The sequence below is a fragment of the Gavialis gangeticus genome, unplaced genomic scaffold (genome assembly GCF_001723915.1).
Source record: "Gavialis gangeticus isolate Ggan-Ray unplaced genomic scaffold, GavGan_comp1, whole genome shotgun sequence".
Taxonomy (NCBI): Eukaryota; Metazoa; Chordata; order Crocodylia; family Gavialidae; genus Gavialis; species Gavialis gangeticus.
Window position 1 is genome coordinate 73,331,683 of NW_017729031.1, and position 13,657 is coordinate 73,345,339.

Here is a 13,657-nt window from a genome sequence, read left to right on the forward strand (position 1 = left end):
CCATGGGCCCTGCGCGCTGTTGAGCTGGGCCAGTTCCATGGAGGCAGGACCCGGGCCAGCACAACACATGGTTCCTGAGAATGGGGCTGGATTCCGGGTGACGGTCCAAGTGGCCCTGGTGCTGCCTAAAACTACACAGCCCTGCGCCACGCTGGCCCCGCAATAGGCAGCATAGGCAGTGACAGCTCTGAGGTGACTGGGGCTGTGCTGCACCGTGGGGGGTCTGGATGTAGGGGGCCCTGAGTGCCCCACGGCTGCTGCTGCTGCTGTGGGGGCTGGGGCACTGCAAGGGGCGGGGGGCCTGGGCTCTGTGAAATGTCATTTAATAGGTCAAACCTTATGACCTTGTCTTTATGTTCTTTGTGCTGCGACTACTACACTGCAGGCCTGGCCCACTATTAGGGCTGTGGCAATATAAATAATATCAAAATTACCTGCAGATAGTTAACTACATTTTGGCAATATATTTTTTTTCACTGATGGGAAGCAGCACAAACATACTTCATATCTACATAGTCTGTCATTTTAAAATATCAACTTAGGGTTAAAGGCTGGCAATATTAAAAAGGTGTGTTTACGTGTTACTGGGTCATGCAATTAACATTTCTTGGGATCAAGTAACAGCAATTTCTGCCTAATTTTGATATTATTTGTATTGCCACAGCCCTAATCATGGGCCAGGCCTGCAGTGTACTAGTTGTAGCACAAAGAACATAAAGACAATTTCAGAAGGATTGACCTATTAAATGACATTTCACCTTTTAATGTTAGGGTGGGCTTCCCCTATCGGAAATTATATTGTATCTTAACTGCACCCTGACTTAATGATAAACTACAAAGTAGCTATGGAGCTATATACAGTATATATAATGCCTGGTTTACAAAAGTATTTCTTAATCAACAGCATGTACTTAGCATCCAAATAATAGGTTATAGCTATAATTAAGAATAAAACATCTATTTCTACCTTCTTCACAAGCGGCATGAAAAAGACCTGTGAATTTTATCCAAAATATTACGTTTTAGGTTAGCAAAGCAACGGCAGTGAATTTTGCTATCACATATGTTTGGCTTTTTTGCCTTTTAAGAAAGAGATGTAACTATACATTTGGTGAAGAATCACTAGACTAAAAGCAACAAGCTTTAGTTCACGTTATAATAACTGTTTGGAGTTTTCATTGGTCAAGGCAATGTTACCTGAGTTTCCTACGACTAGATATTTAAGAGATTTTTCTTTGTTTTAAAATTTTATCTTTTTCCAATTTCATTCTCAGAGTGGCTTTTTAGATGACACAATCACTTTTTGATAGTATAAGACTTGGTTAAGTAGGAAAAGAGGTTTGATTTGTTTTTTTTTGATTTTTTTATTTTTTTTAATTTAAGCCAACGCAATTGAACACCGTTTCAAATGTAAGTCGGCACCTAACAAAGACAAGATTTAGCACCTTCAAAAGTGTGTGCAAGATTTCCTAGTCTGTGGAAACTATCTAGATTTTGCCATTTACTTTGTGATTTGATTAGTGATCATTCCACTCAAAGGAAGTGGTTCCAAACCTGGGTGTGCTTAATATAAGAAGGTGCTGTTGGGAAGCCATTGTTGTGTTCTCCCCTTCAGCAGTGATCTGTTTAGATGACCAAAAAGAGAATCAAAGAATGGAAAAATATAGTTGGTAAAGAAAATGGGAGTTTAGTTATAAGGGTTTTCTGTTGTCTTGTGGGTGGAATGTGTCTTGTGATTTGGCCTGGGTAGTAAAGAAGATCCCCACGGTAGGCTGGCTGAAGAGGAAGTGACTAAAAATAGCTTCTTTTGGATCATTCAGAATGTACTTGGCTATTATCTATAATTCTTGCTTGTGGTGTTCACTCATTCCTTTCCCAACTGTTAATTCAATTTGTTGTGTACGTAGAGAAATGGAACAGTCCTGAATATTTCCAAGTCAATGAATCGTAAAGGTAATGTGATCAGAAAGCCATGGGTGACTAGTGCCTCCCAAGTCTGGGGGGGCACCAGATTGCCAACCTCAGGGGGTGGGGAGCACTAGCACCCAATTGCTGAGCCAGCGGCGAAACTGGAAGTGCACATCTGCTGGCACTGCTGGTTTTGTGGCTGGCGCTTCAAGGGGTGCACATGCACCCGCATGCATCGCCAATGCAGGAAGGTCACCAAATGTACTGCACAGTAACATTATTATCCATATTTTAGCAAAAGTTGTTTCATAAGGTGCAGACAGAAGTGCAGCTCTCAGCTGTAACTCAGAACCATTTCTGCAAACTGTTCTGAGTTAGTGTTATCCCAGACCAAACAGAAGTTCACTGTTGGCTCCAGGGGGCAGGGGAATCTAGCTATGGCTGGGAGCCGGCAGCCAGGTTCCCATAGCAATGGCCAGGCTCCCTGCCAGTGCTGGCTGTTTTCAGAGTAGGAGGAGAGAAAGGCAGGGGAGAGAGCTCATTCTTGGGGTTCCCCAGCCAGTGCTGAAGGGTGGGTGAATTGGGCACACCCCCCACCTTAGGGAGCCTCCAATATACCTGGCCTATCCTCTGGGGGGATGCGTGGCTGAAAACCCCCCAGACTGAACTCCCTCTACTCCCTTTCCTCCCTCCCATTCTGAAAACAGTGACAGATTGGGAGCTCAGCAGACGCAAGTTACAGAAGATGCTACATTTTGAAATGTCTTTATCTGATATCTGATGCAATGAGGGGTCAGATTTCTACCCAATCAGCCACGAGAGGGTTAAACCAGTGATTATTGGTGGTGCTGACTTCATTTTATATGTTAGGTCGATTTCTTAAAATGCTAACAGAACAAGAAAAAAAATCCTAAAAACATGCTGTTTTAGATGTTTTAGATCTTTTTTTTTTGTCAGCCTGATTGCAGTGTATGCAGGACAAGAAAGCACAGCAGAACATAAACTCAGCTTTAAACAAGATCAGTAATGATGGCTCCTTTGTTGCAATAAGTACCAGGTTTGCTAGGTATAAAACTTTACGGAACTTTTTTCTTATAATGATCTAGGCTGACAGCATAGTGAACATTGGATTTTGGAAATCAGATAACTGATTAAATTTCTTGCCAGAAGAAAAATGTAAAAACCCACAACTTGAAAGAAAAATGAGAGAATCATCCTTCCAACAAAATTCTGTTAACATATGCTCAGGGCGCTGTTTACACTAGAGCCTCTGAAGGCATGCATATAATTAGAAGAAGGTAAGTATGAAGTATTTTACCAGAGCTCCACAGCTGAGATTTTATAAGAATATTGGAATACATTTGTAACAAACTTAATACTTCTCAAGACATTCCCGAGGTGCTTCACAGACTATGAATATTTCAAGAACGGTTCCACAACACGGCTGCTTTGGGAAGAGCATTCAGCCACTGTAGGGACTGCAGAAAAAGATTATGTGAAATATAATACTGGTAATAAGATATAAGAAAAAATATGAAGGAAGACTGAAATTGCCTCCCATTCTTTTATAATGAACAGAAATTTACTCTTACAGTAGAACCCAGATTGTTTTGCATAGGGATGATTAAAAACCTATTTAATTCATAGTAGATTGTTGATTCAAGGATGGGTTGCTCAGCTAATTACTGTGACTGTTACTTCAAGAGTTTCCACTTCTCCACTCAACTGGAGTTCAGCAGCAGTCCCATGCAGGTGATTGGAGAAGCAGCCCCCTTTAAAATAAAAGCTGAAACACATCCTGAGCTCCTCAGTAGTTCTTTGCATTTATTTACTGTGGCTGTGTTTGTATTACTAGCTATTCTCAAACCATCATCTTTGAAGGGAGCTAATGAACCTAACTCTAAGAAGAATCCCGGTGGATCTATGTAATATCATAGCAGGGATCGCTGTTAACTTACCTATGACAGCTTTTTCTTTCGTGCCTCACATTTTTACTATGAATTTGATCAGCCTTGTTTTTAGCAGTTATGACTTAAAAAGCAGGAAGGACTCAAATCAGCAAAGAAGATGGGTTTATTACAAAGAGATCAGGGGGTGTCTTTACAGGTGCTCCAGGGTGGGGGTGCAGGGAGTGGTGCTTTAGCTAGAGTGGCTCTTGGGAGCTACTGTAATTAAAGCGCTCACAGCATCTCATGTATTCAGCATCGCACACTTCAAAATGGGAGTGGGGGAATGCTTTAACTAATCTTGTTCTACAAACTTTAGTTTAAGTGTCCCCACTGCCATTTTGAAGCACAGGGACACTGAATACACATGACACAGAGGGTGCAGGAATTAACCTGAGTGTGCTCTGACACATACTAATTAGTATGCATTGGAGCAGGCATGAGGCATGCGTGTAGGTGTCCTTGAAGTTCTGTATTAGTAGGGCAGTTCATGAAGAGGCGGCCAAGAGGGAGGCCATAGACATAATACACAGCCAGAATATAGTTTGATCACTAAGAGATTTATGTGCATGACAAACTAGTGAATAACTGCAAGCTGTGGGTGAAGGGTGTAAAAATAAGCATCCTTGATTAGAAAACAGCAGGAAAGAAGGGACTTAAGTACTTGTCTCACTAGGCACTTGCGAGTTGTGCCAGATGACCAGGGTGCTTTAATTCAGCCATGTGATTAACTACTTTGCTGATTCCAAATAAGATTACATTTTATTTAAAGAGAATAACAGTAAAAATTCAAAAGTCTAGTGTCAGTTAAATTAAAAAACTACTTGTAAAATAATACTTGTACATTTTCAATGTTGTTGAGCTATCAAGTCTCACATTTGCCTGAGCTGAATAAATATATCATGAATCCATTAAAATATTTTTAAAATGTTTAGACAGAAATTTAAAATGTTCTTAGTGTATTTTGATTACAGTAAAAATAGTATTTTTTGTTTTCTCTTTTTCATATTTAAGTTAATACAGTCTTTATTTAGCAGTGGAAATGTCTGTTCTTCAGGTATGGGTTATGCCAAATCATCAATTCCTGACAGTTCTTACAACTTTTAAATGTTACAATATATTTTTAATATATACATCAGTAATCAATACTGATTACCAGAAATATAGCTTTATCTGTGTAAACCAGTGGTCCCCAGCCTTTTTTTGCTGTGACCCTAAACTGGCCACCACCAGGAGCTCCTGACCCAGTGCCATAGGGGCTGCTGAGAGCAGAGTGCGGTGGCAGTGGTGGCCTGGGGGCAGGGGTGGGCGAGCTGCCATTGCTCCTTTTGAGCGCGGCAGTCCCACCCTGCTTGCCTGCCCACCCGATGCTCCCAGGCCATGTGTGTGACTGTATGTGTGTGTGTGGGCCCTTTGTGACCCTACTGAGGACCCTCCACGACCCTGAGATTTTGGTCGAGTCCTGAGGTTGTGAACCAGTGATGTAAACCAATTGTAAGAGGTGTGCTGTAATTTACTGTGGCTCTAATGATCCAAATTTATAAATTCCTTAACTTAAAGCACACTAGATACCAAAACATGCCGAACGTGCCTGCCCTAGTGTCTGTGAATGTTTAGGGTTTCCCAGGTATTTATGTCCTTGAAGTGAATTAACTTGATAGAGATATGGTCAATTTCTTGTTGCATTAAATCATGTAGGTTATTGTCTTTTGTGGTATATGATTAAACTAAATAAGACATTATTTAGAAAAGACAAATAATTGAAATTTATATTTATAATAAATTTATAGTTTATAGCCCCTGTTGGTAAATGTTTTTTTCAAACACCTTGAAAATAAAATATGAAAATTTGTTGCTGAAATAAAGCCACATTTGGAAACAGTAGAACGAAGCGTTAGGGTTATTATGGTGTAAAAATGCAGGTGGTTTCCTGAAAAAACAACAACCCTGAAATCCCAAGTCTGCACAAAAAGCAATGGGATATCAGAATTTAAAGTAGAAATCTTTCCAATGTTGCCTGCAACCTTTCAAGTGCTGAATTTGCTGTATGCTTTGTTTTATTATGTGTGCACTCTGTTTATGGTACATCATAAGTTGAAAGATTAATATGGGTTGAATCAGAAGATAGTTAATTGGAGAATACAGTAATAAATACACTTTTGTGTCCTGATGTTTAGCCATATTTTATTAGAAAGTTCTTTTAATCCCTGTACGTGGCTTTCCTGCTTTTTAATACAATATAAGTCTTCTCTTTAGATTCATGCCACATTTGTAAATGTTTATACCAAGATAATTACAACAGGCAGTGCTGGAACAAAAAGCTGCTTGTAACTAACTAAAATATTGATAAGTTCTATTGTATTACTTTCTGTTCCTGTGTTCAACAAGAGCACTAAGGGCCAGGTATTCCTCCTAGAAGCTGAGCTGGGTGCCAGGAAATGCTCAGAGATGCGAAGGAGGGGGGGGGGGCTCTTCATCCAAAGGCTGAGAGAAGGGGGAGAAGATATAGCTGCTTTGCAGCTGCTGTCTAGCCTAAGGGCTGAAGTAGGGTCTGTGTCATTAGTGAATCCTTCCAAGAGAGGGAGGGTAGGACTTTGTGCAATATTGATGCTATATTGGATTCCTTTTCTAATGCTGTTCTGCAGCTCCCTGCATGGTACCCCAGAGGAAGCGTATGAAGTGGCAGGTGGTGTTAATTTTGCTCAGTTCTGTAGCAAATAAATGTGTATGTTGATAGGATTTATTGATGCATAGAAAATGCACATGCAGTTTTAGAACACTAGTGGTTTTCTTTTTTCTTTGTATTGCTAGTGTTCTGAATTAATTCAAGGAAACAAAAGTTAAAAAATGGTGAGAAGTAGCTTCAGCTACTTCTGGATCTCATCAAACCTCCCTAAACTTCCTGAGCTAATGACAACCAACTCTTCACAATAAAAATATAAAATGAAAGTTGATAGAAGCACTATCAACTTGTTTGTATGCATTGGCGCTTCCCCCTAACTAGGTTGGGGAGAAGGATGCTGAGCAGAGAAATGCATTTTAGCTAATTTAAACCTCAGCATTTCACTAGTATAATTTTTGGTTAATGGCATCCTTCTGAAAATATGGTGTTAGAGCTGCTGATAATCTCACTGACACTGCTGTGTAATCAGAGCCATCTGTAGGGTACAGCAAATCAGGGTGAGCACCCCCGGGCCCTGTGCTTTGTGGGGGTCTCATGGAGCCGGGCGGAGCACTTGCGACCCCTCCCGCAGGGCTTGACTGGAGCTGGCAGCTCAGGCCCGTGCTGCGGAAGAGGCACAGAGACCACCCTTTGCGGGGGTACCATGGCCCCGCACAGTGTTATGGGGGCCCCTCACAGGCTGATCTGCCCCTAGGGTCAGCTCTGTGTGTAATAACATGAAATGGAATTTTAGCACCAAGTTTCTAAATCTTATCCAAATCTCCCTTTGCAGTTGATAAACAGCTCTCATCTATCTATAGAATGTCCTTATCTGGAGAGAAATATTAGGAAGTAGCTTATTCTGATGGTGCAAGTGCATGACCCTATAACTATCAAATAATTTGGTCTACGTTTTACTCTGCAGTAAAACACACTCCGTGGTATGGAGCAGGTATATTACCTACTTTCCCAAGCTAGTTTCTCATAGTAGACACTTGACCATAGGTAGTGGAGGAATTAGTTTGCATTGAGCAAATAGCTGTCCCACAATGAAATTGATTATGGAAACTTACACTGTGACTAAATACAGACAGTCAAAACGCCTGGGGCAGAATCAGTTCAAGCTAGGTAGCTTCCCCAGCCCAAGCAGCTCTGTGGAGTGAGGGGAAGTCTCCCCCTCTCCTTCCCAGCTGCTGATTGCTTCAGGGGCTGCCACAGGAGGGAGGGAGAAGAAGTCCTCTGAGTGGGATGCCTGCCCATGCAGCCCAGCATGGGGGCACTGGGGAGCCCCTGCCTTGTGGGGCTTCCCCCCACCCCAACCCGTGGCAGCCCCAGGGAGCTGAAGGGAATTCTTACCCTCCTAAACACAACAGCTGCAGCTGTTTGCTTTAGCCACTTGGAGTCTCAGAGAGCTGAGGGAAATTCACCCTTTCCCCATGCAACTGGTTTTGCCTCAGACTTACAGCATCTGTGGCAAAACCTGCAGCAGAGGAGCAGGAGAATTCCCCTCAGCTCCCTGGGCCTGTCCCAGGCTGGGGGTCCTTGGATTGGGGTTGGGGGAAGCCCCCATGCTGGGCTGAATGGGCAGGCCCCCAGCCTGGAGGACTGCTTCTCCCTCCCTCCTGTGGCAGTGGCTGAAGCAATCAGCAGCTGGGAAGGAGGAGGGGAATTCCCCATGGTTACCTAGGGTTACATCCACCTGGCTAGGGACCCCCTGAGGCAGGGGCTCCCTAGTTCCCACACCCCTGGGGCCTTGGGAACTCCTCTCTCCTTCCTGTGGCAGCCCCTAAAGCAAGCAGTTGTGCGGGGTGCGGGGGGAGAATTGGCTCCCGGGGCTGAGCTGCTGAGGGTTGAAAAGCCCCCCACCACAGGGGCTTTCCCTCCCCACCCCCCAAGGCAGTGTGTAGATCTGGGCTAGGAGGGTCTGGGGGTCTGTTTGCCTCCCTCTCCCTCCCCCCCCCATGGGCTGATGGGTGCAGGCAGGAAGCAGGCTAAGGAGCAGAGGGGCAGAGCAGCCCCTGCCCCACTGGCATAGAGAACATAGCCCAGGGCTGCAAAGCATCCTGGGATGCTGGGGGACTGTGAGTTAACTTGAACCAGTAAGGGATCTGGGACAGAAGTTCCATAAACTGGTTTTACCTAAATCAGTTAAATCTGACATTACATCCAACCAGGTTTATCTTAAACCAATTTTGACCATTTTGAAAGAGGTTTATGTGCACTGAATGTCTGTTCTGTTACAGGTTTAAACCTGTTTCAGTCACTTAAACCGGTTTGTGTAAATTCTGTCCCTAGGCAAAATAGAGTGTATAATGGGACTTTGCCATGTGGTACCTTTACTATGCATTTTTCAAGGGATAACTTTACCCTCGATTAGAGCAGTTTACAACATGGTACGACTGTGCATTGTGCTTCTGTTTCACTTTTATTGTATTGTAAAATCAGTTGACTACCTAGGAAGTATGTCATGTGTTTCTCTGTTTATTTTAAAAGGATCTCAAAACTACTCAGGTCCAGGAGTGCAAGGTTTTTTTTTCTGGCAGTTTTTCTTTTTCTGTCAGAAAACTTATATATTGACTGGGAACGTGATGCCCCTTTTTCCATTGCAGCAGAGATGGGGTGTGATTTTTTTTTTTTTTTTAATGTAACTGATTTTATTGTGACTAAAGAAAACATACCTAATTTTCATTGTTATCACATTTTCTCAATGATTAGTGAGCCTACAAGATGCAAAAAGAGACTCTTAAAGCATTAGGAAATGAATGCCTGATATTACCTAACCATGTAGCTTTTCATGTAGCAAGGAATTTTGAATTGCTTTTGATTGGCTTTATTCTCAGAGGCTTTGACCTTTCAACTTGTGACTCTTAAGTACTGAGTTAAATAGTTGCAAAACTTGACTTTGTTTACAAATAGCTAGGTGATTTGGAGTTAGCCTGAAAATAACTTTGTCTCTTTCAATAGCTTAGATGTGTATCTTTTAAAAAGCTCTGATATGGTACAGAATATGTACATGTCTGTTGAGGTGCCTATTCATGCCAGGATGTACACAGATAGAACAGCATATCTGTCTTCACTGTCTTCAATGGCTGCTTGCTGGCGTTGAAAAAAAACCCCACAACCCCTCCCCCCTTCACACCTTATCAGAAGAAGCAGCATGCTACTTTGACCCAGCTCCGCAGCATCTGTACAGATCAGGGGCTTCAGCAGGGCATTCTGGCACTTGTATCTAAAGCTGAGTCAAGCAGCTATTAGATAAGTGCCAAAAAAGCCCCACTAAAGCTTCCAATCTATATAGACATTGGATGAGTTGCGTCCAACTAATGCACTGCCTCCTCCAGGCATACACCTGGGCTCAGTGGGAGAGCGCATCAAGTTTCAAGTAAAGCACCGGGTTTTTTTGTGTGTATGTGGGGTTTTTTTTTAAATGTCTGCAAGCAGCCAGTGTGGCAGTATACTGGCCCCTGTGCTTTTCTCCCTTTTGAATGGGACCTAAAGGGATTTGAATCCAGGAATTTGCATACTGCAGGTGGCTGAGATGGTGAGGTTGAGCCCTTATGTATCTAACTGAAATGAGGAATGAAAGACTTTCTGGGACTGAGGGACCTCTGCATTTGCAGTTCATTCTTAATCCTTGTATGATAAGCAAGCACATGTGAGATTCTTAGGTGATCTGTCTCTCTGTCTTCCCATTTCCACATTGCACTGAACAAAAAACTACCAAAAAAAACTACTAGTGCAGTTCAGTCTTATAACCAAGTTTGCTTTGCCCTTTGTGTAGTAAGTGTGATAAAGTGCTATAAAATTTATTTTTCATTGTGTTTTGAGCCAACAAAGCATTACAGTCTAGCAGACAGCCTCACTGATAAGCGATAGAAACATATAAGGCATTAACGGAGAAGAACTAATAACTCATTTTGTCATTCTATTTGACAGCGCAGTGTTCCAGTGTGGCTTGAAATGCCTTGCATTATTATAGGCAGACAAGGTTCTTTGCGTGAATCTGATATATTTTATTAGACCAACTTAAATAGTTGGAAAACAATTATTAAGCAAGCTATAATTGTTTTCCAACTATTTAAGTTGGCCTAATAAAAGATATCAGATTTACTCAAAGAGCCTTGTTTGCCTATATCTTTAGACCAACGCGGCTACAACCTACACCCCTGTTGCATTATTATGGAGCTTTCATTAGGTCCCTCTGGAGATTATTCCATGCCTCCTGACATATTGCACTGTGGTTCTGTTTAATTTTTTTCTTTACTCAGTTTTTTCCTGTTGTTCCTAGTTTTGTTTCGTTATATTACTCTAAAAATATTTCTCCTTTTTAACTGCTTGCACCCTTTAAATACTTCATGTAGAATTAGTTCTTTATAGCTTCTCAGGTATGGCGGGAGGAGTTATGGCTTCTCTCTCTCAATGACTAATTTGGTAAGCTAACAACATTTAGAAGATATTGACTTCTTCTAGGTCAGCCAAATAGGTTATTCACAAATAACTGAAAAATACTGTTAGTCGTATTTTTCACTATACATTATTTGACCAGCTCAAGTGATTAAAAAAACTATAAACTAGAAAAAGGAAGGGAAAAAGGAAATGTGTTAGTATTTTTGTCATACCACTTTCTATCTAACTCCTGTAACTTTGTCTTCAGATCTGTTAGAGAAGTCGCGTGTTGTTAAACAACCACGAGGTGAAAGAAACTTTCATATCTTCTATCAAATCCTTTCTGGTGGTTCAGAAGACCTGCTTTGTAAGTCTTACGCTTACACAGTATTTTTGTTTCAAATAATTTTCACAACTGATGCTTCAATTTTTGTTTCTCTGGTGTGTCTCTCCTACCTACCAGATTATTACTGCTAATAATAACAATAATGAGAGTAGAAAATATGTATGTTGTGATAGAGTCTAAAAGACGTAATCAAGGTTAAGTCCCATTGAGCTGGATGTTATTGGATTCTTGCTCTGAAAGACTTGCAATCTAAAAGTAACTGAACTAAATTAACAGTATTGTTAATAACTGTTATTGAACTAAGGGCTCTTTTTAAGTTCCTGACATGAAGGAGACATTTGGGAAGTTTGGTTATTAATATTATTTTTATTTTATTCATTAGGCAAACTTAAACTTGAACGGGATTTCAGCAGATATAACTACCTGGGTCTGGATTCTGCCAGAGTAAATGGAGTAGATGACGCAGCAAACTTCAGAACAGTTAGGGTAAGAAACAGTACCATTCTGTGTAATCCAGGACACAGCACTAAACTGAAACTGGGGCCTTAATTTTGACACTGGCTCTGTAATGAGGGCCCATTTCCAGAATTAGGGTCCTAATCTGTATTGTACACATTATTATATTTACCCAAATCCAAGACAAGCTTGAATTTAAGATGACCCCTACAATAATTAGATTCAATACATGGAACATTATAAATTTGTTTTAATTTTCCATGTATGGAATTTAATTTGTGGAAGGTTGCCTTAAATTTGTCCCACTCATTGCTGTGGTGGGGAAATCAGTGGTGAGGGGCCAGATCCCCAGCTCCTTGCCCCTCCTGTGCCAATTTTTCCTTCTGTATGCCCCCCTGTTGCTTGCCAAGGCATGCCTGTGTCTGCCCTCCCCACCCCTTGTTTCCCCCCTACCCCTCGTCTCTCTGTTCCTGTTACAGTCTGCCCCCACCATGCCTGTCTCCCTTGTAGCCTTTCCCTCCCCACTTACCTTCTGCTGCAGCTCTGCTCCTTTGAGGCAGTCAGCAGCAGCATGGTCCTGGCCTGGTCTCAGCTCAGCAGAGACAGGGAGAGCAGCAGCAGCAGCTCCCAGCTGGGGTGGGTTGGCACTGGAGAGACTAGAGCTGGAGCAGAAGGTAAGGGGGAAGGGGGCAGCTGAGAGGGGGAGGCAGCGGGTGTGGTGGCAGGTTGCAGGTTCCCTTCCACATCCCATGGCCTCTTCTGTGTTGCCTGTGGCCATGAACCCCCTTCTTCCCTGTCTCTTCCTCCCATTCCCCCCAGTGAGTCATTCCAGCCCAGGGCAGTGGTAGTTCAGCACCGATGTCAGCCAAGAGCCTGGGGCTAAAGTGGTAGCTTAGCCACTGCTTGTCCTGGGCAAGTACCTGAATCTAAGATGCGGCTTCCCTCCCTCCCCTCCCCCCCACGCTGAGTTGGGAGAAAATACCTCATCTTAGATATGAGTAAATATGGTATTTTGTTGGCACGTAGAGCTATACAGTAAATTTTAGATATAAGGAAAGGAAACTGAAAGAGCTTGGCCTATTTAGTCGAGCAAAATGAAGACTGAAAAAGCGTATGATCCGTCTTTTTGTACGTGAGAGAGGGAAAAGAACTATTTAAACTTGAAAGACAGTGTTGGCATAAGAACAGATGGGTGTGGAATAGCTACAAGTACATCTAGTTTGGAACTTAGAAAGTTTCTAACTACTAACAAAGTTCTGGGATAGCTTTTCAACAGGAGTAGTGGCGGGGGGAAACCTTAACTAGTTTTAAACTGTAAGTTTATTTCCTTAATAAAGGGATTATGATGTGCTTCCCTACAATATCAGGGAACTCAGTGTTATGATTTAGAAGGTCCCTTCCAATCCTATATTAACCAAAACCTTGATAATGTTTGTTTGGTTTTGCATGTGTATACTTAAGGAGGAAAAGTAAATGTTCCTTCTTGTAATCCTCCTCTTGTATTCTGTTTATAGTTGCATTTAATTTTAGAATTTATATTAATTTATCAGTTTTGACTGCTGTCTTCTCAGGTCACTTGTGATCTGTTTAGTTTATTTTTCAAAGCTTGGCTTGAGTTTGAAATTACACTAACTGGTGTTTGGAAGCCAGACCATATCTTTCTGAAATCATGAACTACCCTTTAGTGCTCTGGGGAAAAGTAGAAGCAAATTAAGCGCACCGAGATAGAGATGGATACATAGAGATATTAAGGTACATGCAAACTGAGTTACCTCACAAAGCTCTGTTGAATAACTGGAGTGTAATTATCCAAGTAAGCAACTTTCCATATTGGTCTTGTATCATATGTGTATGCTAAAGATTTGTACGCTGTGCTAATGTGCCTAAATGGTACATTTTGCAAATATTGATTTATTTGGCTTCCTTCTATCTCAAGATTCCCCCCCCCTTTTT

The 13,657-nt window shown here is 41.9% G+C and overlaps 1 protein-coding gene across 6 annotated transcripts in view; it reads left to right on the forward strand.

Moving 5' to 3' along the window:
* Positions 1–13,657, forward strand: part of MYO1B (myosin IB) — a 236,509-nt gene that overhangs the window by 150,778 nt on the left and 72,074 nt on the right. For all 6 annotated transcript variants that reach the window (XM_019523112.1, XM_019523114.1, XM_019523116.1 and 3 more), the window contains exons 8-9: positions 11,171–11,269; positions 11,631–11,734. In XM_019523112.1, the coding sequence (XP_019378657.1) occupies positions 11,171–11,269; positions 11,631–11,734 (203 nt within the window). The remainder of the gene's footprint in view (positions 1–11,170; positions 11,270–11,630; positions 11,735–13,657) is intronic.